This window comes from Mustela putorius, unplaced genomic scaffold (genome assembly GCF_011764305.1).
Source record: "Mustela putorius furo isolate JIRA1106 unplaced genomic scaffold, ASM1176430v1.1 tig00000585_pilon_pilon_pilon, whole genome shotgun sequence".
Classification (NCBI taxonomy): domain Eukaryota; kingdom Metazoa; phylum Chordata; class Mammalia; order Carnivora; family Mustelidae; genus Mustela; species Mustela putorius.
Genome location: NW_025421424.1, coordinates 11,975,922 through 12,000,842, shown reverse-complemented (window position 1 = coordinate 12,000,842; position 24,921 = coordinate 11,975,922). Strand labels below are relative to the sequence as shown.

General features: G+C 40.7%; 1 protein-coding gene across 4 annotated transcripts in view; it reads right to left on the bottom strand.

Moving 5' to 3' along the window:
* The window catches only part of AKNAD1 (AKNA domain containing 1), a 37,505-nt gene extending 15,080 nt beyond the window's left edge, over positions 1-22,425 (bottom strand). For 3 of the 4 annotated variants that reach the window (XM_013044484.2, XM_045081963.1, XM_045081964.1), the window contains exons 1-7: positions 22,288-22,377; positions 18,039-19,124; positions 15,654-15,693; positions 14,946-15,094; positions 14,786-14,848; positions 10,277-10,407; positions 3,157-3,313 (exon numbers count right to left, since the gene is read on the bottom strand). In XM_013044484.2, coding sequence (XP_012899938.1) covers positions 3,157-3,313; positions 10,277-10,407; positions 14,786-14,848; positions 14,946-15,094; positions 15,654-15,693; positions 18,039-19,019 — 1,521 coding nt within the window. In that variant the 5' untranslated portion in view covers positions 19,020-19,124; positions 22,288-22,377. Of the gene's footprint in view, positions 1-3,156; positions 3,314-10,276; positions 10,408-14,785; positions 14,849-14,945; positions 15,095-15,653; positions 15,694-18,038; positions 19,125-22,287 lie in introns of all 4 variants that reach the window. The other variant, XM_045081965.1, reaches the window with a different exon arrangement.
* Positions 22,426-24,921: the final 2,496 nt, after the last annotated feature.

Below are 24,921 nucleotides of genomic sequence, written 5' to 3'. Positions count from 1 at the left end.
TTTTCCAATAAGCATAAATTGTTTTTATAATTTAAAAATTAAAGAATTTGCCCCGTGTTTTCTTTGATCATTTCTCACTTTTAGGGGTTGAGGGTTACCCCTCCACTTCACAGATAAGGCAGATTTACATGAGCAGAATGTAGGCAAGTGCCCTCCACCTGAACTGGGAGACCTGGGATCCAGTGTCCCCTGACGTTTGTCCCCGGCAAGTCTCCTCACCTTCCTAAGCTTCCAACTCTTCTGAACCAACATTATTCTTTTGTTGCTCTCCTTTTAGACCCATGTGTTTTTAATCCCAGTACTTCCAGCTCATTCATAATGAAATAATCTCAAGCTGTGGGCCCTAGACCAGCAGCCCTGGCATCACCTGGGAGCTTGTTAGAAACAGAATTGCACGCTCACCTCAGGCCCACCGAATTAAAGCCTGCATGGAGGAAGATTAACACAAGATTCCTGGGTGCACTGCAGTTGGAGAAGCCCTGATCTGGAACAGGTACCGGAGGCAAGTGTCTCTGAGAGTAGGAAACAAGAGCCATACCAGCAGCTGTCACCAGCACTGACATCCAAGGTGTCAGTTGGTTTCAGAACCCAGGGCTCCCAATGAAGCCTGTTTTGCAGCACTGGCTTCAGTCAGAGATCCAACAGAGTGAATGCAACCTAGCAGGTCTGAGCTGCTGGATGTGCCCCTGGGATCAGAGGACCACCTCATGGCCATTTGATCTGCTTAGTCTGTGTTAGCATTGTTTTGGGGACTTTGGTGTTTTTGTTTGCTCTTTTGGGGTTTTTTTTTGTTTGTTTTTTTTTTAGGCAGTTTGAACTTAGAATCCATTCTTGAGCTCCATGGGAGGCCCACTTTAGGGGATTCTTTGGCTAAGAGTCACTGGGAACTTAATGGCAGCATTCCTGGGACCATGGGAGGGAGCAACCTGAGGTAGCATGTGGTGGGGACATCTTGTGGCCACTCTCCCTTTCTCCTCTCACAACTGGTCAGGCCCTCCCTCAGGAGCAATAGCTGTGAAGGAAGGGGCCTGTCGTGGCCCCAAAGGACACCCCCATGTCCCTTAGGAATCCGTGGCACCGCACAGAGGGACTGCCTTTAGAATTGCAGTTCCACGGGGAGGGACCCACATCAGTTCAGCATCCCCACTGCACCCCTAAGGCATGGTCACATCCTGCCTAGAGTCCCTGTCCCCAACCCTCCACCAACCTGCCTCCTTCTCAGCTCTCCCAACAACTCAGTTTAAATCTTACCTTCCCTGACCTTGTTTCCCTGCTCGACTGGGCCCTCCCACAGTGAGGATGTCATATGCCATTACTGAATAGTAACAAAAGCTAACACCCAGCTAGTGTGCCTCCTACGAGCCAGGCCCCGCTTCAAGCGCTTTACCTATATTAACTCACTTCACACCGTAACAACATCGTAACAATTTCTGACAAGCTGCCAGATGATGTCAATGCTCTTGGTCTGGGGACCCCATTTAGAATTATTTCATTACAAATTAATTGGAAGTGCCGGGATTAAAAATCCGTAGGTCTGAAATGATATGACAAAATTACAGTGAGAAGTAAATAATAGTAATTCTGTTAGTTCAGAGCTTCACAGTTTACAAAGACTTTTTGCAGAAGAGGATTTGGAAGCTTAGGCTGGTATTATTATCTTTATTTTAGAGAGAAGGAAACTGAGGCACAAAGAGGTTACATAACTTGCCCAAGGCCACAAAGCTGATGAGTGACGGAGTTGGTATTCAGATCCAGGCAGTTCAGCTCCAGAGTCATAGGAATGTGTCACATTAAGTACATTGCACGTCTAACATTCTGTCATTACACATTGATTTTATTTGTTCATTGTATGTATCCCTTAGAGATATGTAAGTATCTTGAGGGCAGGTGGTTTGTCGGCTTTGTTTATGTTATACCCTAATACCTAGAAAAGTGCCTAGCATTTGGCAATAAGTGTTTGTTGAATGAATGAATGATCCTCACAATAGACTCTTTTTTCAGGGATACTTAGGACAAAATTCTAGAGCTCTCATTATTTCGCAATAGTTGCTGGTAAACTTGGGACCCAGTAAAGAAAAGCAAACCCAGATCTGAGGAAACTGCTGGAAGGAAGGCTAGGCTCACTCCCTGGGCTCCCTCATACCACTGGGAAGCCAATTCCTGTTCACAGCTGGGAAGTGTTGGAACTGTTAAATCCACAAGAGCTCAGAGGTTACTATACTGAGCATTCACGCTATACCAGGCATTCAGTCAGATGTCTGAAACACAAAGATAGGTACAAAGGCACAGGGAAAAGTGAGACACAGTGCTGTGGGAACACAGAGGTCCAAGCAAAGAGTTCTGCCCAGGGTGGGGGACTGTGTGTCAAAGTTACATAAATGGCCCAAATCAGAAGCTTAGCCTTGAATGAAATTTTGCTGGGAAGGTTAAGTGTTTTGAAGGGGCAAATATACTCCTTTGGCAGGGCTAGCATTTATGTAAGCTTCAATATCTTGTTCTTAACCGTGACAAAAACCTATTTAGATTTTGAGAATCAGCCACAGGTTGTGATTTCAAGTACTGTATGAAACAAAAGAGTCACTTTATGGCAATTATCCAGATGATTCAGTTTCTCAGAATTTTAATTTAGTCTGAAATGTTTCTGATAGTTGAGGCTACAAAAACAAAAAGTGTAGAAAGACAGTGGTGATTGCTTTGAATTCCTAATCTTGCATATGTAGACAATCCCAAAGAATTTAACTTGAGAGAAGGAAAATGCAGAAGTGGACCCATGGGAAATAGTTCTTCCCACTGAGTGTGTTATTTTTTATGTAGAAAAGGGAATATAAGACTATTAAGAAGAAAAATTATTTCTTCCAGGCACAATCCACAAAAATGTTGCTCTTCATCCAGAAGAAATAGCTTTTCAGTGGTTCCTCAGTTTAAACTGCATTGTGACATTTTAAACTAATAAGATATTTAAAAAGCCAACACTTACAATAGCTTCTAATTTTTAAAAGCTGGTTCCACTTTAAATAATATGATTCATGGGACCTTGGAAAGTTAAATTTTCATGAAATATTAAAATAGAATTCATGATTTCATGATTTAGGATTCTATAAGTGCATAAAAAACATTTTTCCTGGCATGAAATTAGGCTGTAGGTTGCTGCATTACCTCATTTGAGGGTGGAGAGGATGTGGATGCCAAGTCATCCGGGATGATTGGAGAGCTCACGGGAAAAGAGACGGCTGAAGTACATTTGCCCTTATTAATTTTCTCTTTAACATCTTCAAGTAGCAGCTCCAACTTGAAGATTTCACCTTCCACTTCTCTAATAAACATAAACAGGCATCTTACTGGGTATGCAGTCAACATTCTAATTAGTAACAACAGTTCACGAATATAGCATTGATCTATATCATTAATGTGGTTTGGCTTCAGACAGGAAGGATAATGGACACCCGCCCTGACATGCATCCTGTTTATAGCCTCACTCCAAAGGCCTGGGCTCTAGTCCTCATTTTGGTATTCATTAGCTGTGTATCCTTGGGAAAATCACTTCATCTTACTGTGCCTCCAGGGTCTCAGCTATAACATGGGGAGAACAAGAATCTGCTCTCTGGATCTAATTATTTTGACGTCCCTTATAGTTCTAAGAGCTATGATTCTATAGAAATAATGATTTATATCAAATGAAAAGAGGAAGGACATGAAATATCTGAATCATTTGATTAACAAGCTTGATCTGTAGGCATATGTACATACATGTATGCATGTATAAACAAATGTGTACGTGTAAATGTGTACATAAATATAAATATTGCTTTTTCCCAAAAAGAACCCAGTTTCTTCAAAATCTAATTTACCTCATATTAATCCACAAAGCAAAATCTCAACAAATTTCAAAACATTAAAAATTGTACCACTGCTTTCTCACTAAGATCAGGAAAAAGGCAAGGATGTCCCTCCAACCCTCTTTTTCAACATTGTGCTGGAAGTCCTACCTAATGAAATAAGATAAGAAAATATAAGGTACATATATTGGAAAGGAAGAAATAAAAGTGTCTTTGTTCACAGATGAAAATCCTAAAGAATTAGCAGAAAAACTAGAACTAATAAGCAATTATACTGAGGTTGCAGGATACAAGATTAATATAGGAAGGTGAATCACTGAGCTGTATACCATCAATGAACAAGTGAAATTTAAAATTTAAGACACAATACTATTTACATTAAGATCCAAAAAAAAGAAATACTTAGGTATATTTACAAGACCTATATAAGGAAAACTATAAAACTCTGATGAATGAAATCAGAGAACTAAATAAATGGAGAGATATTCTATGTTTGTGAATAGGAAGACTCAGTATTGTCAAGATATCAGTTCTTCACAACTTGATATATAGATTCAGTACAACCCCTATCAAAATTCCAGCTTGATCTTTTGTGGATACTGACAAAGCGATTCCAAAGTTTGTAAAAAGAGACAAAAGACTCAGAATAATCAACAAAATATTGAAGGACAAAAACAAAGTTGGAGGATTGATGCTATCCAACTTTTTTTTTTTTTTTTAAGATTTTTACTTATTTATTTGACAGAGAAATCCCAAGTAGGCAGAGAGAGGAAGGGAAGCAGGCTCCCTGCTGAGCAGAAAGCCAGATGCGGGGCTCGCAATCCCAGGACTCTGGGATCATGATCTGAGCCAAAGGCAGAGGCTTTCATCCACTGAGCCACCCAGGCACCCCATACACTACCCAACTTTGAGACCCATTATAAAGCTACACTAATCAAGGCAGGGGGGTACTGGTGAAAGACTACACAAATAGATCAGTGGAACAGAATAGAGAACACCCAAAAATACACCCACATACTCACCTGATATTTGACAAAAGAACATGGCAATACAATGCAGCAAAGTTAGTCTTTTTAACAATTGGATATCCACAGGCAAAAAAAAAAATTAATCTAGACACATACCTTATACACTTTATAAAAATTAACTCAAAATGGATCACAGACCTAATGTAAAATGCAAAAGTGTAAAACTCCTAGAAGATAACAGAGTAGAATACCTAGATAATCTTGGGTATGGTGATGACTTTTGAGATAGAAAACCAAAAACACCATTCATGAAAGAAATAACTGATGAGCTAGAGTTCATTAAATTAAAACTTCTGTTCTGCCAAGAAAATGAGAAGAAAAGCCACAGACTAAGAGAAAATATTGACAAAGGACTGATAAAGGACCATTATCCAAAATATACAAAGAACCCTTAAAACACAACAATAAGAAAACAACCAGCCCAATTTTAAAATGTGCTACAGACCTTAACAGACACTTCACCAAAGAAAATATACTAAAAGGAAATAAGGCTATGAGAAGATGCTCCACATCATTCATCACCAGGAAAATGTAGATTTAAACAATGATGAGATACCACTAGACATTAGTGGAATGGCCAAACTATGGAATGCTAAGAACACCCAATGCTGGCAAGGATGTAGAGCAATAGGAATTCCCATTCATTCTTGGTGGGAATTCAAAGTGGTAGAGCTACTTTGGAAGACAGTTTGACAGTTTCTTTCAAAACTAAACATATTTTTACCATACGATCCATCAATCACACTCCTTGGTATTTACCCAAAGGAGCTGAAAATTTATGTCAGCACAAAAACTTGCATACAGATGTTTATAGCAGCTGTACTCATACTTTTCAAAATTTGGTTGCAACCAAGATGTCCTTCAGTAGGTGAATGGATAAATAAGCTGTGGCACATCTAGACAATGTAATATTATTCATCCCTAAAAAAAATGAGTTATCAAGTCATGAAAAGACATGGGGGAACATTATACACATATTACTGAGTGGAGGAAGCCCAATCTGAAAAGTCTACATATTGCATGATTCCAACTATGTGACATTCTGGAGAAGGCAAAACTATAGGAACAGTAAAAAGATCAGTGATTGCCAGGGGCTGGGGGAGGGATAAGAAGATAGAGTACACAGGATTTTCAGGGCAGTGAAAATTCTCTGTGATTCCATAAAGATGGATACAAGGTATCATACATTTGTCCAACACCAGAGAATATACATCACCAACAGTAAGCCCCAGTGCAAACTATGGGTTTGAACAACTACGATTTAGCTGTGTAGGTTCATCAGTTTTAACAAATGTATGGCTCTGGTGGGGGATGTTGATAATGGGAGAGAGGCTGTGTGTGTGCAAGCAGAGGTATATGGGAAATCTCTGTACCTTACTCTTCATTTTCCTGTGAGACTAAAGATAATCTTAAATTATACCGTCCACATTCTTTGATCACTGGAAATTAATAACAAAATACAGCAACAAAAACAGCAACAAAACACTCATCCTAATAACTGTTGGGTTACTAGGAAACAAAAATAGAGATGAGGGGTGCTCTACAAGCAAATAAGAAGTGAGCAAACAACATGTAAAACCAGTGTAATGTAGCTAGTATAGTACTTGGAGGAAAATTTATAGCTTAAAATGCATTTACTAGGGGGAAAGTTCAAAATCAATAAACTAAATATTCAAAACAGGAAGATAGGAAAAAAACACAATATAAAACCCCCAAAAGGAGAAATAAATGGAACTGAAAAGAATTTGATCAATGAAATAAAAAATTTTCTTTGAAAATCTCTATAAAATAAACCAGTAGAAAGTGACTGAAAAACATTAAAAATGAGAAAGGAAAGATAACAGAAGAAAAATTTTTAATCAAATGGGATTGAACGACTTTATACCAACAGTTTAGAATCTAGATGAAATGGACAAGTCTCTAGGAAAGTATAAATTATTAAAATCTACTAAAAGAGAAGTAGAAAATCTGAAAAAACTAACCAGAGGAAAATAGAAAGGATTATCAAAAACCTACCCCTACAAAAGGCACCAAATCCAAGTGGGATTATGAATGAGGTCAAGAAAGACTTGAACCCTTTTGGAACATGAAAAGGGAAAATTTCCCAAATCATTCTAAAGTTGAACATTAGGATGTTGATTAATACGTTAATATTAATTAATTATAGACTAATCTTTATTAATAGGTTTAGGGAATAAATTAAATAGATTCCTAAATCCCATTTGGTTAAACGTTTTCCTAAATTAAAAAAAAAATCTAATCCTAGTAAACTTAGGAGTAGAAGAAAACTTTCTTGATAAAGCTTATCTACTTGAAATTACAGCAAGCATCATACTTGGAAAAAAATTCCCTTACTCTTTAGAACGTGACAAGAATGCCTGCTTTTGCTAGTATTATTTATCATTGTTTTGGAAAACCTAGCAAATAAATCGATAAAAAGAAACGTGATGTTAAGAATTGGTGGGAAGAAAAGATAAAGTATAAATATTTAGCAGGGAATGGGAGCGGGGAGAACCCATCATTATTTTCAAAGGCTATGACTGCCACACCTAAGATAATCAATGGATAATCAATGGTTAATCAAATACTAAAAGCAAACCTGTGTAAGGTAGCCCAGCACAAGTTAAATATGTGATTTTTCTTTATTTCCTATATATCAATTATGGAAACATCTATTACTAATGCCCAGAAAACCTACAAAATAGCTAGGAATAAGTCTAACAAAACATGCATGAAATCTACACGAAGAAAACATGTTCCTGGATGGAAAAACTCATTGCAAAGATTTCAACTCTAGCTAATCTGTAAATTCAACACAATCCTGAACAAAATTCTAGTGGAATTTCATTAAGGAAGTTTGGTGAGCTGATTATAAAGTTTCTGAGTAAGAAGAAAGTACAAGAACAGCTAACAAAACTTAAGAAATATTTCAAATGTACACTAGACTACAGTAATTTAAAAGTATGTGGTTAGTGTGGAAATAGAAACATAGCTCAATGGGATGGAACAGAACCAGTCCCATCTACTCGTGGAGGGTTTTTTTATGGGATAAAAGTGGCTTTTTCATCCAGTGAGAAAGGCTGCTCTACTCAGTTAGCGGTGGTACAAAGATCTAAGCGTGGAAAACCGTATCGATACTTAAGTAAAATATAGGAAAATATGCTCTAATCCAGCAGGCAGACAAGAGCTAGCAGGGGACAAGGAGAAGTTGGAAACTGGAAGGAACTGAAATGGTAGCGCAAGGCCTGAAGGTAGTGGGAAGAAGTGGGCTCAAGGACCATGGCCAGGTGGGTTGGAAGCGAGCAAAGGAAGAGAGAGGAGGTAAAAACACGAAGATCTGGGGATGGGGAAAAGACTTTTTTTTTTTAAGTTTATTTATTTTTTAGTAATCTCTACTCCCATTGTGGGACTTGAATTAACAACCCTGAGATCAAGAGTTGCCTGCTCTTCTCACTGAGTCAGCCAGGTGCCCCAGAAAAAACGTTTTTGAGGGAATCTGTGATCTGTTCCATAAAGCAGAAGACAAGATTGTATGCTGACGGTATCAGAGAGAAGGGATCGGTGAAGACAGAGCCCCACCCCTTGACTCCTTGGCTTTCAGTGTTAGTGTGTGAAACCATTATCTGGCAAACAAGCTGCATGAAATAAAACAACTATTTATGCATATTACTTTTTTTTAAAGATTTTATTTATTTCTTTGATCAAGAGAAAGAGACAGCAAGAGAGGTAACACAAGCAGGGGGAGTGGGAGAGGGAGAAGCAGGCTCCCCCCTGGAACAGGGAGCCCGATGTGGAGCTCAATCCCAGGACCCTCTTACCACGATCTGAGCCAAAGGCAGATGCCTAATGACTAAGCCACACAAGTGCCCCCTGCATATTACCTTTTAAAGGCAATAATAAGAAGGTCTTAATAAGAGCACATTGTGGATTTAAACAAGTAATTAGTCAATGAATCAGCAGAATTCTTTCCCCTGCAAAAAGTTATCTATCATGGCCTTTGGATTCAACACTTAGAAGGTTTTGGACAATTCCATGGGGTTCTGCCCATTGCCACATTAGGCCCATGCGAGACAAGAGGACCAGTGTTAAGCCAAGCAGCCTTGCTTGCTCTGAGCCGGTTTTAACTCAGTTTTGAGAGAGACTGGGTCCTTCTCTTGCCCCAGTATTGAAAGCTTTTCCTGTATCTGGGATATAATTGCAGTTGAAGCTCTTTTGATGTATACTGGGTCCAGAACACCGTGGGCGTAACTAGGATATAAATACAGCATTGCATAACTTTGGTCTCGTTGTGCACAGAGGCCTGACTTTAAAATGACTGCCCAGACAAGTGGGAGTCCTTGGAAAATAAATATCCTTACTCTATTAGTTTTTAAATAAATAGTGAAAGTATGTAGAGATCTTTCTTTTCCCAGAAAACAAAATAAGCCTTTGGGAGGAAAAATCAATATTAAAACCTCATCCCTGCTGTCTAATTACTCAGTAGTGAAATACCAGTAGACAGAGATTTCATTCATTTTGAAAAAGTAAAATTGTACTTTGGGGAAAAATATTACCTTAGGACACTAGTGCCAGAATAGAAACCATTAAAGTAATCTGGCCTCAAGAATGATTCCATGTGAAAAAATGCTATGAATACAGAGAGTTGAACTTAAAAAGATTAAATCTCCTAAATGGATTCTTTTAATTCATACCAGGAAATTAAATGGAAACAATCCTAGGCTGGAGTCCTGGAACACATCTTAAAATTATTTGGATTGGAGAAAGAGGCGCACAGGGCCATAAAAAATGGCCAGTTGGAAACTTCATTGAGCTTGCTTCCAAGTTTCTCATGTGAACTAACTCAGGAGTCATCTTGACCTTTAAGCTTTAACATTTTCCCTTTAAGGGATTGGTGGGACCCTCGGTCCCAACAGCCTAACAATGGTCCTCTTGGGCCCCCTACCCTGCTGGAGTTGTCTGTGGATGGGAAAGAAAAGGGGGAGAAAGAGACAGAAGAATCAGACGGGGGAAACAGGGGCAGGAGTGGGGCAAAGGGCAGGACACGGGGAGCTTGGAGAAAAGGCCCCCTTGCGTTAACATGTGAACCTATCTAAGGTTTTCTCGTGTTGTTCTGAGTCTTAGAACCAATTCTGACATCCAACAAAGGACTAAACTGTAGCATAAAAATCTCTCCTCCAGGAGACAACTGTTCATTTCGAGGACTCCATCTGCGCCGATGCCCTGCCCGGGACTTCATATGTACCGGGAATTCCACACTGCTTGTTGCATGGGGTAACTAACACCTGTTCACCGGTGGCAGAGTTTTTGTGGACCCTAGGGGGGCTGTGCAAGCTCTCGGCCGGCAGCCACATCAGAATCCCACCTGAAGGAGGTCGCCTCTGCCCCCTCCACCTCACACAGTTTAAGCCTGACCTTTCTGGATCAAAGTCACCGACAGCTGGGGATTCATGCCTGTGAACTTGCTTCAAAGTCAGATGCTTCTCCTTGTTGTCCAGAAACTCCTGCTCCAGCAGTTCAAGATGTCCCTGCAGTTTCTCCAGGACCTGTAGCAGCAAAGTCACTGGAATCACACACATGGAAGCCTCTGCATGGAGTTGGCTTCCCCCCAGATACAAGGAGGGTATACTCTACGCTAGTTTCAAAACAAAGCCACCATCCTTCTCCTGGCAATTTTTTTGTTTCAGAGTCTGACATCTAAAATACAGACAACCCAGAGTCATCTCTGTGTTTACAACACCCTCCTGGTACACAGTTTTTTCAGTACACTGACCTGATTTCTCTCCCAGAGCCTACCCAGGAAGCTCTAAACTTCCATAATAGGATAGCAGTAATCATGTGCTTTTGCAGAATGATTTGTAGCTTACAGAGCACTTTCCCATGCATTGTCTTACTTAAGCCACACATCCGTGTTGTAAATGTTGCCAAATAGATGTTGTTATCTCAGAGGTATATGGGAGGAAATTGAGCTCTAGGAAGTATGTCCAAAGCCACACAGATCTTAAAAGCAACTAATGTTAGAGGACCCGAGTTTGACTCTATGGCCCTTGGACAGTGAGATGCGGAAGGAACGTCAGGAAGTTTAGCTAGAGCTTCAAATGGGTCTTCGAGACGCCCACACACGCAGCCCCGTGCAGATGAGTACTTAAACCGTGCAGATTAAGGTCTGGTCTTGAAGTGTGCAGGCCTTGGCCCTGTGGCCCCAGTAGCTAAACATTCCCTGAGAACTGCCTGTGTGGGGCCCTGGGCCAAAAGTACGAGGGATACACAATTCTATCAGGCACAACACGCCCTGGTCTCAGGGGGTTTATTCTAGTTGGAAAAAGAGACTGGATTCAAGGGTTTTGCCTTGACTAGGGAGAAGTGAGATCTAAGTCAGGCTTAAAGAATGCTCAGGAGAGCCTGACCAGGCAGCATTCGTGAACGTGGAAAGGAAAGGATGACTGGAGAGATGTTGCACGTAGCACAGTTGGGTTACAGGATCAGATACCCTGGGGTTCAATTTCAGTCTCGTTACCTAATAATTGTATTATTTTAGTCAACTTGAACTCTAAACTTCAGTTTTCTCATCTGAGATAATAATAGCCTTCACCTCATATTGTGAAAATTACATGAGTTAATGCTGAGTGCCAGGATCATCACCACCAGGATTAATTCTGATTATTAAAAATGAATAAACAAGTTTATGCTGGTCAAAGGGCATACAAAATGGCAGGTGTAGTAGATGTTTTACATGTCCTCTGCCCAGACTCATCCTCCATTTTTCTCTGTGCCCCAACCAGGAGGTTCACCTTCAGTGAGCTACATCAACGAGCTCCCTTGTCCCGGCACTGGTTCCAGCCAATGCAAGGCAAAAGGAGAAGAGAGAAATGAAGACGGATGACTTAGGGGTCTTTTTATCCCTGATGTCCTCCTGCTTGTTCCAGCTACTCCTACTGCTATAACTGTTCTCCCGAGGCCCCCAGATCTGCTGTTCCTTCTATGAGATGCTTTCTGTCCCTTATTGGTTTCCCCTTGCCCACACCATTGTAAAATGCTGCCTTATTAAATTCTCCTCAGTTGTTCCACTGGAGTAAACTGTCAAGGTCCCTGCCAGGACCCTAATGGGTACTGCAGATCTCACAGATAATGCTCAGGTTCCGAGCTTGGGAGGCAGAAAAAAATGCAAAACCCCTGACTTAAAATGAGGAATCTGAAAAGGCTGACAGATTTGAATGAAGCTGTTGATGTTGGACAAGTAGAATTTTCAGCAAGAGCGGGAGAGCCAAGTGAACATAAGCACAAACATTTGGCGCTGGAGATAAGAAGTTAGGACCTGTAACTTAGGAATTGGTAGATGGTAAGGGCAGTGAAAACCATGAGAAGGAATTAGGCGTTCAAAGGAAAGGGAAAAGAGAGAAAGACAATCACAAGCTATAATTTAAGATCTTGGGATTTAAATTGTATTGTGTCACAGACGAAGGCAGAGCACGGTTGTCTAGCCATAAATGTACCTCCTTTAATTCTCATAGCAGCTCTGAAATGGGAAGACACACTGCACGTCTGAGATCTTACAACTAGTACTTAGAACTAGAATGCTCCAACAATCCAAGTGCTTTCAATTCTGTTGTGCCGCTCATGCTGAGGTTGGTTTTATTTTTTAATTTGACAGAGAGAGGGAGCACAAGCAGGGGGAGTGGGAGAGGGAGAAGCAGACTCCCCACTGAGCAGGGAGCTTGACACGAAACTCCATCCCAGAACCCAGGGAAGGGAGCTGAAGGCAGATGCTTAACAACTGAGCCACCCAGGCACCCCTTTTCATTTTTAGATCTTTTTTTTCCCCTGAGGTTAGTTTTAGCCCTGATATCTAGGGCTTTGACTCCCTCTTCTTTTACCTGTCCCTGTTTGCTGATTCTTTCCTTGGACTTCTTTATGGCTTACTTTATATGTTGCCTGGGCAAATTCATAGATTCAGCCAACAGCTATACCCAAATTTACATTTCTTCCCAAACACTGAGGCCTTCGAGGCCCAGTACCATTGGTCTAATTGCCTATTAGATCTCTCCAATTGGATGTCCTGTAAAGACCTCAAAATGAACTCGGTGCCTTGCTTCCTGCTCACCTCCCACACCCACTAGGAACTGGATCTTCTATTTTTAGTCCTCACCTTGGTTGCTCAACTAGAAATCTGAAATTCATCCAAGCCTCTTCCCTTCCTTTATTTACCCCTCTTAATCAGCCACCACTTGGTTAAACTCTTAGATGTGTTCCCCTCTCCATCCTCATTGCCAGTTTTGGTTCAGGGCCTCCTAATTTGTTGCTTGGAGTATGGCTTCCTGGCTACAGACTTGCCCCCTGGGTGCTTGCCATTTGTTGGCTTTCAGTCCCCCCATCACTCAACCTCAAGGTAAAATCTAAGCTCCTTAGCAAGGGTTAAAGGTCTTTCGTAATGAAGTCCTTAACACCCTCTCTAGTTTCCTCTTCACCACATGAACCCAGAGCTCCACCTGGTCAATTACAGTGCCATACAGCTCCTCAAACTGTCAGCACTCTCGGCTCCTGTGCCATTGCGCAGCTGGTTCCTTTGCTTGGAACGGCCTCTTGCCCCTACTTTGCAATCTCATACATATGCATCCTAAAGTGTCAAGCTCAGAGGTTGGTCCCTTCCTGGGAGCCTTCCCAAGTGCTCTCCAATTGGCAAGGGTGAGCCTCTTCTAGTTGCCCTCAGCACCAAATGTAACAGTTCTCAAGCTTCATGTTGCTTCTCTGTTTATCAACCTGTTGTTTCTAGGAGACTGTAAGCCCCTTGAAACTGTTTCTTCATCTCCAGATCCCTAGTGCCTGGTACAGAGTCTGGGACATAGGAAGTACACAGTAAGTGTTTGTTGAATGAATGAGTGAGTGAATGAGTTATTTAATTAATATGAAAAACAAATGAGTAATGCACTGTTACACTGTGTCTCTTAACATTTGGGTCTTTCCTGGGTTTTGTCTATGCTGTCTGGTTTCTACTGCACAGCCTATTCTGAGCTTTGTGGTTCTTCACTTCAGGAGTTCTGATCACCTGTTGTTGACCTAATGGCCTGAACAGTAACTTTGACTCTGCACATTTCTGGCTCTAGCAATCTCAGCTTTTTGCCCCATTGCTGTGCTCCACCCCCATGTCCCACAACCCTGGCACTGATGAACAAGGCTGTGTGGTTACAATACAAATCAGTGATTTGATTAAATGCAACAAGCAAGGATGTGACAGTCACGGACTTTGATCTGAAAAGCATAGCTTTAAGATCAGTTTCAAGTTTTCAAAGTTTTTATATATTGAGTTGTCAGATACTGGGAAATTTTATAACCTGTATCCTCCAGAACCCAACAACTCTGGATGGGCTTGCCCTTTATAATAACTCACATGTTACTCTCTTAAGCCTATCATGGTCTCAGATTTATGGTGGGGTGACTGCTAAGGAATAGCAGCCATAGGTAATAGATTCCCTTGACAATGAGAGAGGGCTAAATGCATACAGAAATAGAATTCAAAGTTCTTTTAGCCCCTGTAACACAAAGCCCCCAAGCCTCAAATAACCAATGAGATCCTCAGCCTCAGTCTATTGGGAGGCAGGGAGGGGGGGTGGGAAGATGGGGAAAGTGGAAATAGGGTAAATTAAATGCTAACAACGTTTCCTATTAGTTACCAAATATATTAAGCTTGAAATATGTTATTAAAGATCTTAATGCAATTCGACTCATCATTAATAATTAAGGGCAAAATATATGTAAGACACAAGGCCAGGCCTCTGGAGGTCACTGTCCTTTATCCTCAGCAGAGTTTTTCACCAGAACATTTCCACTCCCACCAATGTAGGGGAAACATGGTGCTATAAAATCATTTGTATTTACCCATGTCAAATTCCCTAACAGAGATGTTTAAAACTGGATAAAATTTATTACCAGACTCTTGTCTTGCAAAAGATAGGGAGAGTCCTGCACTATGCTTTTGGAAAACTCTTGTACCTGCAGGGAAAAAAATGCAATATTTCATTAATGGCATGATATCTTACATCTGAATTTGGTCACTTCTATCCATCATAGTAAGCTTTAAAAATATTACTTTAGTCTTCAGTTGATCAGTCTGTTCTTTTAACTTCTGGCACATCTCTTTCCCTTGGGTTATCTTCTGAAATATGTCAGAAGAGCTTGGGGAAAGGTCTTTCTGGGTAATTGATGACACCTTAAAGAGACTCATCTCAGATTCTATTCCTGTATAAGAAAGAATAAGTTTTGGCTTCCATTCATCTCAACTTGACTACAGACTTACTAAGTACTAAAAACAGAAGTCTGTGGCAACCATCACCATTTGTTATTTAAAAAGAGGTTTCAAAATGTATATCTAGGGGCGCCTGGGTGGCTCAGTGGGTTAAGCCGCTGCCTTCGGCTCAGGTCATGATCTCAGGGTCCTGGGATCGAGTCCCGCTTCCTCCTCTCTCTCTCTCTGCCTGCCTCTCTGCCTACTCGTGATCTCTGTCTGTCAAATAAATAAATAAAATCTTTTAAAAAAATGTATATCTAAATCATAAAGGTTTAAAAATGTTTGTACCTGGGATGCCTGAGTGGCTCAGTCGGTTAAGCATCCAACTCTTGATTTCTGCTCAGGTCATGGTCTCAGGGTCATGAAATCCAGCCCCACATCAGGGTCCAGGCTGGGTGTGGAGCCTGCATAAGATTGTCCCTGTCCCTCTCCCTCTGCCCCTCCCCATCTCCTCATTATCCTCTCTCTCTCTCTCTAAAAAAAATTAAAAATCAAATCAAATATTAGTACCTGTGAGATGTTCTTGGTGAATATGTATTGTGGGCTCCATCTGTACAATTAGAGTATAAGAAAACATTATTTAGGGATGCCTAGGTGGCTCAGTCATTCAGTGTCTGCCTTTAGCTCAGATCATGATCCCAGCGTCTGGGATCGAACCCCATATTGGGCTCCCTGCTCAGAGGGAAGCCTGCTTCTCCCTCTCCCACGCTCCTTGCTTATATCCCTCTCTCACTGTCTCTGTCAAATAAATACATAAAATCTTTAAAAAAAAAAAGAAAAGAAAACATTATTTATTGTTAATACCATTATTCAAAAAGATCCAAAATGTTGTGGTCATCATGGAGACAGCCCAGAGTTGTGTCAAGACATGTGTCTCTGATGCCAAGGTTGAATTCCACTCTGACACTTATCTGCTGGGTGACTCAAGACAATTACTTCATCACTGTGAACCTCAAATTCCTCAGCAATAAGATGAGGATAGAAATAGAACCTACCTCCTAGGGTTGTTATGCAGATGAAATGTTAGGTATTACCATAAGATCTGGCATGTGGTTAAGCATTCATGACATATCAGCTGATACTACTACCATGTTCGATACTATTACAGGGAATACTGAAACATTTCTCCCAAAACTGGACCATAAGCTCCATGAGGGCAGGGGCCATCATTGGTCTTCTCACCAGCGCTGTAGCTTGTGCTCTCACTAAAACTATGCACACAGTAGACACACTCTAGAGAATAATATAAAATCATACGTGTTAAGTTCCAAAATGTGAGTCAAGATAGTGATTACTCACCACAGACTAACAGGACAGGAGCTTAAATTTCAGGGTGACTCACCTTGAGGGTCTTCCCACTGTTCTCAACACATAAAGCTCAGAAACATGCCCGTCCCCAAGCGTTCAATGGTGGTGGTCAAACTAGACTTTGGTTATGACGAATATCTCAGTTGTATGATGGATAGTCTATTCTCCCGCCTTAATCGACAGGACTAGAGAAAATCAGACACCTGACTTTAGACTGTCACTGACCAGAGAGAGGTGAGCCTAATAGCCATTCTGTTCCAACTAACCTCAGGGCACTGAGGACTGTGCCCCCTTCCCCCAGGGGTGTTTTCCTGCAAGCCAAATGAGAACCCCTGAGATTTGCCAATGTCAGACACAGAGAAGCACAACAGTCAAGGCCAGGCGGGTTGCTGACTTCAGGTGTGGGGCGAAGGAGGGAGCAGGGGGAGTTCTGCTCAAGTTCCCGAGAGTGTTCAGATGAAAAGAAGGAAGCTGAAGCATGAAGGGGTGAAAATGGAAACAGGCAGAAAGTGTTCAGTCCAGAGTGCCCTTCATACAAAGTTTAAGGGAAAGATCGTACTGTCCTGGTAAAGTGCCAGAGAACTAAAATGTTTACTTTGATCATTGATGTGAATTTACCTAACTACTGAACCTTAAGTAATCAATTAGGTCCCAAGCCTCAATGTGTTGAGAAGTTGGATAGGGGATGGGAAGAAGAGGAAAGGGGAAATAGTATAATTAAACATTAATAAAATTCTGTCTTTGGGGGCATCTGGCTGGCTCAGTCAGTAGAGCATAAGACTCTTGATCCTGGGGTGGTGAGTTCAAGCCCCAGGTTGGGTGTAGAGATTACTTAAAAAAATAAATAAATAAAATCCCAATGTAAGCATTAAAAAAATTGCTACTAAATTGTTGCCAATATAGGAAGCCTGGAATGTTATTAAAGATCTAAATATGATTTGATTTAGCATTAATAACCAAAGCTGTGATATATGGAAGGCAGAAGGCCAGACCCTTGGGAGAATCAGGCAATAGAAAGATGAAGACAAGGTTGTTGCCCTCCAGAGTACTCAAGTCTAGTAGAAGAAACGGATATTTCCGAATTATCATGACCCAAAGCAGGCTGACATAAATGCTCTGACAGAAACCTAAACATCCGAGGATGTGAAGGAGTGACTGGGTGGGAAGCAGGGTTCGAAAGTCCCACGGCCAATGGGGAACTGAAGGAGGCCATGAAAAAGCAACAGTCTTTGATAAACAGAGATGGGATGTTCCATTTAGGGCAGGAGTTCTGAGGGAACGAGCATGTGGGCCAGAGAGTTTGGGGACCAGCAAGCCCCCCATGACTCCTGGGGGATGAGAGCAAAGTTTATAAGGATAGGATGGAGCCCCCACTAAAAATGGGGAAACTCAAATTCCAGATCAAAGAATTTGGAGTTTATTCTATGAGGTGGTGTTGTTCTTCTAGCCCCTGATTCTTCTCAGAAAGACACCAAGACACCCGCTGAGCTTCTGACAGGTCAGTTCCATGTTCCTCACAAAGACCCACACTGATACGGGTGAGCAATGGCCCTGATCTTGCATTTCCTGCAGACCACTTTCACTTACCTCTATCTGTTGTGAAGGTTCAGCAGTTTTCCTTTTCTGCCCATGTCTTTCAATACAGTTTGACCTAGACATGCTTTCTAAAATATCTTGCACAATAGCTGACTTATCTCTCAATTTAGGAGAAAAGTTGGCTTGTTTATCTGTTGTAAGTGGTTTATTAATTGTTTTATTTTTAGGGCTTTTCCCTTTGGGAACAACCTTAGGGAAATCAGATAACTGGTAATGAGCCAGACCAGGGCCATGTTTGAACCCACTGCCTGAAACTGCTTTGCCAGTCTGCAGTTTCTGGAGTGGCTGCCCTTGGCAACTTTTTGGTTTATCATGTGGACTCTTGATTTTAGTTAGAAAATGTGAAGTTTCTTGATGGCTGCTCTCTCCAGCAGCCTCTAAATCAGAGGCATATTCTTCTCTCACAGTTAGAGAACAACAAGGCATTTTGCTGTGCTCACCACCCTTTTGGGGGCTCAGTTGGTCTGTGAGTTCTGGGGTTTGTTCTTTTGGCCAAGAATTCTTAACATGGTGCAAAATAATATTTTTAATAAGAACTTCATCAGAACTGTCGGCATTAGAAATCTCTGGGAGAGTTTCACAATTAATGTCTTGACCTTTTAATAATTCCTCATTGGAAAGATGAAGGAGTAAAATATGAGAAATGTTTGACTTTGAAGGGACTCTTTCATTAGCTCGAATATCAAGATTTGTGGTGGATTGTTTCTTTTTATCATAGCTTTTGTTGATAACAGTTTTAGTCATTTTACCCAGAGTCATGGCCATGTCTGCATGTCTGCAAGTCTCTTTATATGTAGCCTTTTCTTGAAGGTCATCTACTGTTAGAAGAATTTGATTTGAAACATCAAGGACATCATTTTTTGAGGTAAAATTGTAATCCTTGTATATCTTAATTTGGGAGAAATCCCTATCATAAGGCAAATCTTTCTGTTTCTTAGAAGTTGTATCTTCTGAGAAATGGGCTTTGTCCATGTATGTGCGGCCTGGCCTTCTTTTTCCCTTGCCTATTCTTGAGGTTCTTAATTATAACAGTAGATCTTCTGGTTTTCATTGATTGTCTTCATTGCGTGTCCTATTCTGTGCAAAATGAGAAGAACCTCATTGTTAAATATATTGGAATAATGTATGAAACTATGTTTATATTGCTGTTGATGCCAGAACAAAACAGATGCTTTTCATTTAACAAACATAAGGCAAAATGCTCAGCCAAGTGGTATATAAACAAGGAATAAAGAAAAAAAAAAGTTGGGAGGAGGCTTTACATTTTTTTATTCATTAAATTTTGAGGGAGAATTTGGTCTCTAGTTAATGACCAAATATTTATCAATCTCTCCTTGGAAATGCTGTTTGGAATTTATTCTCCCAAAATAGGAGCTTAGGCTGCAAGTGAAGAATTGCCATGCTAAAATGCCAGGGCTGTCACTTGTCTACACATCTCTGACAGGCCTCCACATTGTATGTTCCTGAAAGCTGGCTCAGCTCAAACACAGCCACCAGCCTTCTCTGTGCTGGGGCTTTTTCTTCTGTCCCTCCAGACATTCTGGCTCCCTTCTGATTTTCTCTTGTATGTTAAAGAAAGGCAGAGAAGTACTAATAGAAATATGACCAAGGAACAAAAAGTCCTTTTGAACACCTGGAGGCCAGTCTGCCACCAAGCATCCCTTTTCTGATTAAAACCCAGGCAGAAGTGAGTCAGGGAGGCTACCTTGCTCTGAGCAGTCCTGACTTGTTGCCACAGCCTGGTAGTAGCAGTGTATCTTAGGGATACTCTTGAATATGGTCAGAGCAAAACCATCTGCCATTTGGTATCAGTCTTTCTTTCTTCTCAAACAAAATTGAAAACACCCATTTAGATATAGCCTCTCGATTTACGAACTTTTGGAACAACTCCTTAGAAGCAGTAAGATTTCTTCCAGTTTTAGGTGGAGTAACTGAGGTTCTGAGTCAATTAGGGGGCCTCCCACCACCGGCTGCCTCCCTTGCCCATATAATGACAGGTTTGGATGAGTGGATCTCTGAAGCTGTCTCTCCCTCTAATTTTTTATGAGTTTGTGAACTGGTGGTTTCTTAGATAACCTGAAAATCTAAAATTATATGTTTGACCAAAAAATGAGCCAAGGAAAAGGAGTACAAACTAAATGTGGTAAAGAGGTCTACAGAACATCGTTCAAAATCTTAATTTGTAGATATGTGTCAATGTTAGAGAACTCAAAGCAAACATATTTTGTTTAAAGTGAGAGGGGAGAGAATTGGGGAAAGGAGAAGGAAAGGAGGGGAAGAGGAAGAAGAAGAAGAGGGGACGGAAAGAATAGGAGAAGAAGAAGAAATACTGCAGAATTATTTTATATTATTTAGTGCCTAATATTCATTGTAAAGTGAGGTGTATCTTCATGAACGAATTGTAGGCTATTCCTACCCAAACTGAAGAATAAGGGAAAATGCTTCTCAGGAAAGTCAAAGGCACAGTGGGAAAGCAAGAATTGAGAGCCCTTGATGTGAATTCCAGCTTCTCTACTCATGAGCTATATGCCATCGGGCAAGTTACTGAATTTTTCTGAGCCTTAGTTTCCTCTTCTGAAAACTCAGAATAATACCTAGTTCACAGGATTGCTAGAAGAATGTGATAATGCATGTAAAGCTCTTGGCATAGTGTTTGGCATAGAGTGAGCATTCAATAAGTGGTAGTTTAAAAATCAAAAAAACAGTCTCAGTGTTGAAATACTGAAGAATGCCCAGAGATGGAAGGCTGGGTTACTCTATTTGTGGGGATAGAAATAGCCTACCTGAGATATGATCTGATCTCTATAAGAGTTTTTAACTATTTTAAAAATCTACCTATAAATGAATATGCTGTTTGATAGTGAAAACAATCACTAAATAAATTTAAATAGAATATGTCTAAGACATCCAAAAGACCAACAGGTAGATGAAAAGATATTCAACATCACTCATCATCAGGGAAATGCAAATAAAAATCACAATGAGATATCTATCTAACACCTATTAGAACGGCTATCTCCAAGAAGAAACCAACAAATGGTGGCGAGGCAGAAAAGAGAACCTGTGGAACACTGCTGGTGGGAATGTGAATTGGTTCAGCCACTATGGAAAACAATATGGGGGGTTCTTCAAAAAAAATTAAAAATAGATCTACCATATGATCCAGCAATTCTACTTCTGGATTTATACATTAAAAAAATGAAAAGAGAATACCAAAGAGATACATGCACTTCCATGTTTATTGCAGCATTATTCACTCTAGCCAAGAAATGGAAAAAACCTAAGTGCCCATCAGCAAATGAGTGGATAAAGAAAATGAGGAAGAAGGACATCCTTCCATTTGCAACAACATCAATGGACCTTGAGCACATTATACTAAGTGAAATAAGTCAATCAGAGAGACAAATACTGAACAATATCACTTAGATAAAGAATCTATAAGTGTCAAACTTATAAATACAGAGAGTAAAATGGTGGTTACTAGGGGATGGGGGGGTGGAGAGGACAGATGTTGTTTAAGGGTATAAATTTTCAATGAATAATAAATGGGTGCTAGAGCTCTAATGCACAGCACAGTAAATATAGACAACAATATTGAATTATAATCATAAAACTTGCTAAGAGACTAGAACTTAATTATTCCAACCACTAGAAAGAAATAATAATTATGTAATATGATAGAGGTACTAATTACCACTGGAAGGGGCAGTCATATTACAATATATAAATGTATCAAATTAACATGTATACGCTTTTAAATTACACATACTATGTGTTAAATATACCTCAATAAAAAGCCTGCTTTCTGAGAGAAAAAAGAATATCTTCAAGTGCCTACAGAGAAAAGAGAAAAAGAAAGACGCATTCCAGTTTTGCAGGACTTTTAGTGGCCCAAGTTACAGCCCCAAACTCATCCTCACACCTTCTTTGTTCTTGAGATGCTCTTTGTTGACCTGTAAGCTCTTTTTGCTAAGGAAGAAAAGACCCTTTGTTAGCCGGATCATCCACTTAAACTGATAATATTTAATTTTTGCTAAGAAAAAGAAAGAGAGAGACTACCAACGTAAGCCAGAAGTCTGAGAAACTCTCTCATCAGATGTGGGAAAACAGCTTCTCTTGTTATTATCGTTATTGGTGTGTGTGTGTGTGTGTGTGTATGTGTGTGTACAAAATATCCAATGGGTTTTGTCTGTAAAAGGACAATTTACATCCTTAGCATTATAATTATAGGGCCTCTTACAGGTAGCTGGAAGGAACTGGAACATCTTCTCATGTCAAAACTCAGCTCGATCTTGGAATCCAACAGTGAATCCAAAAAGATTCTGGTCAGAACCCAACATAACCTTTCCATAGGCCCAGTCCAATTTACTGAGCTCAGGTGAACATATTTAGGGCCGTGACTGCTATGTGTACTGACCATTATGTGCTCAGCAATAGCTCACAAATCACCCTGAACACTGAGCAAATGAGGCTCACAGGTCCTGGTGACCCACACCTGTGAAAACACTGCAGTCTGGGCCTTAAGCGACAGGTGCTCACCATGCTGCCATCTGTTTCCTGTGTGGTTTACTTTTTTATAAAATCTGAATTTGGTGTTGGGATGCTGACTTACGCTCACTAATTTGGCCAGTTTAAAAGAAGATAACCATGGTTGGGATGACTAGGGATCTCATGGAATCAGTTAAGAATGTTTATAGAAGGGGCGCCTGGGTGGCTCAGTCATTCAGCGTCTGCCTTTGGCTGGGGTCATGATCCCAGCGTCCTGGGATCGAGCCCTGCATTGGGCTCCCTGCTCATTAGGGAGCCTGCTTCTCCTCTTCCACTCCCCTGCTTGCTTTTCCTCTCTCCCAGTGTCCCTCTCTGTCAAATAAAATCTTTAAAAAAAAAAAAATGTCTGTAGAAGGGAAAACCAAAACTCCTTAGTAGTTAGAGGTTCAAGAGGGTCAGTGAGTCACTGTTTCTGGGTAGTAGGTGATGTTTGTTCTATTCGATAAGCCCATTTAGTGGTAATACAATGTATCACATTCTATACTGGAGGATTATTTCCATCTTCAGTGGAAAACTGTGGGACCATGTGCCTGTGACAGTCACTTACATCATCCCTAATACCCTCCATTCTGTGTTTAGACCTTTGCTAGCCGCCAGACAGGCTATGACCCAGAGGCAGAAGAGAAAGCAGACATTGTTTCTACACACCCTAAAATAAATTTAGAGAATTTATTCACTAAATAGTGAACCAATTTAATGGTTCACTAAAGTATGAACCACTTAATACTCAGGTCTTGAACCCCACTCTTCTAAGATCAATCCTATGAAGTATAATAAAAATAGTTGACTGTTGGATCCAAATTCTTCTTCCTCCTTTATATGTGTGTCAGGAAGAATGTGAATAGGTTACAGTTAGAAGCTATAAGTTCATGATCCAATTTTTTTTTTTTTAATTGTGGTGCCTGGGTGGCTCAGCCTCAAGCCCAAGTCGGACTCCCTGCTCAGCAGAGAGTCTGCTTCTCCCTCTCCCCCATCCCCCTACTCATGCTCTCTCTACCTCTCTCTCTCTTTCTCTCAAATAAACAAAATCTTTTTTTAAAAAAACATTTTTTAATTTGGGGGGCACCTGGGTGATTCAGTTGGTTAAGTGTCCGACTCTTGATTTTGGCTCAGGTCATGATCTCGGGGATATGAGATCAAGCCCCACACTGGGCTCAGTGGAGAGTCGCTTGAGATTCTCTCTCTCCCTCCCCCTCTGCCCTCTGCCCCTCTGCCTGCTCTCTCTCCCTCTCTCAAGTAAATAAGAAAACAAAATCTTTTAAAAAAGATTTTTTTTTATTTTTAAGTAATCTCTACAGCCAACATGGGGTTCAAACTCACAACACTGAGATCAAGAGTCACAAGTTCTACTGACTGAGCCAGGCAGGTGCCCCCACAACAGTATATTGAACGGCCTAGAACAATATGCTGCTCTAAATCTTCACCCAACACATGCCACAGTCAACACAAAGAGGCAAAACAATAGCAGTAGCAATAGAAACTCACCTCCACCTTGGGGGGTCTCTGCACATCATAGAGTGAACCCGTGAACCTTTCGATATAGAGGAGCAATCCTTTCATTCTAAGTCATCTTTCTTTTATTCAATAGTAGGAAGTTGGCTGCAATTAAATAATAGAACAAAAACTGAGCATCCAAATCATGGTGTGCCTACTTCTTCCATGTTCCTTTAATTGCAAGAAATCAACTTTGAAGACTACTAAGGAACTTCTGATGTGACCTAAGCTGCTCTGTGTGCGTGTGTGTGTGGTCTTTTTTTTTTTTTTTAAAGATTTTATTCATTTATTTGACAGATAGAGATCACCAGTAGGCAGAGAGGCAGGCAGAAAGAGAGGAGAAAGCAAGCTCCCTGCTGAGCAGAGAGCCCGATACAGGGCTCAATCTCAGGACCCTGGGATCATGACCTGAGCCAAAGGCAGAGGCTTAACCCACTGTGTGTGGTCTTTTAAGAGCATTCAAAAATACTTGGTTTTACCCTTTAATTTTCAGATTCTCTCCCTCTATTTCCAGGTCCAGATGTCTATTTACCCACAAAGACAAATAGGAGATGGTTCAGAATAATATGTCCTAGGCCATGCCCGGAGACCAGGTATTCATGGATTGTGTATCCTGTGTATGGTGTTTCTAGATTCAAGTATTTTCAAAGGTAATATGATACAGGCTCCCTCTGCAATGACTGCATTTGATTACATATGGAAATGCTATCAGCTAACTTTATCTCAGAAATATGGCTGTCCACAAAGGCAGTGTCTATAGCTGTAACCGTATACCTTTCATCGTGGCTGTCTGGTTTCCTCCTGCTGTGGATTGGCAGAAGAGGCCCTGTGT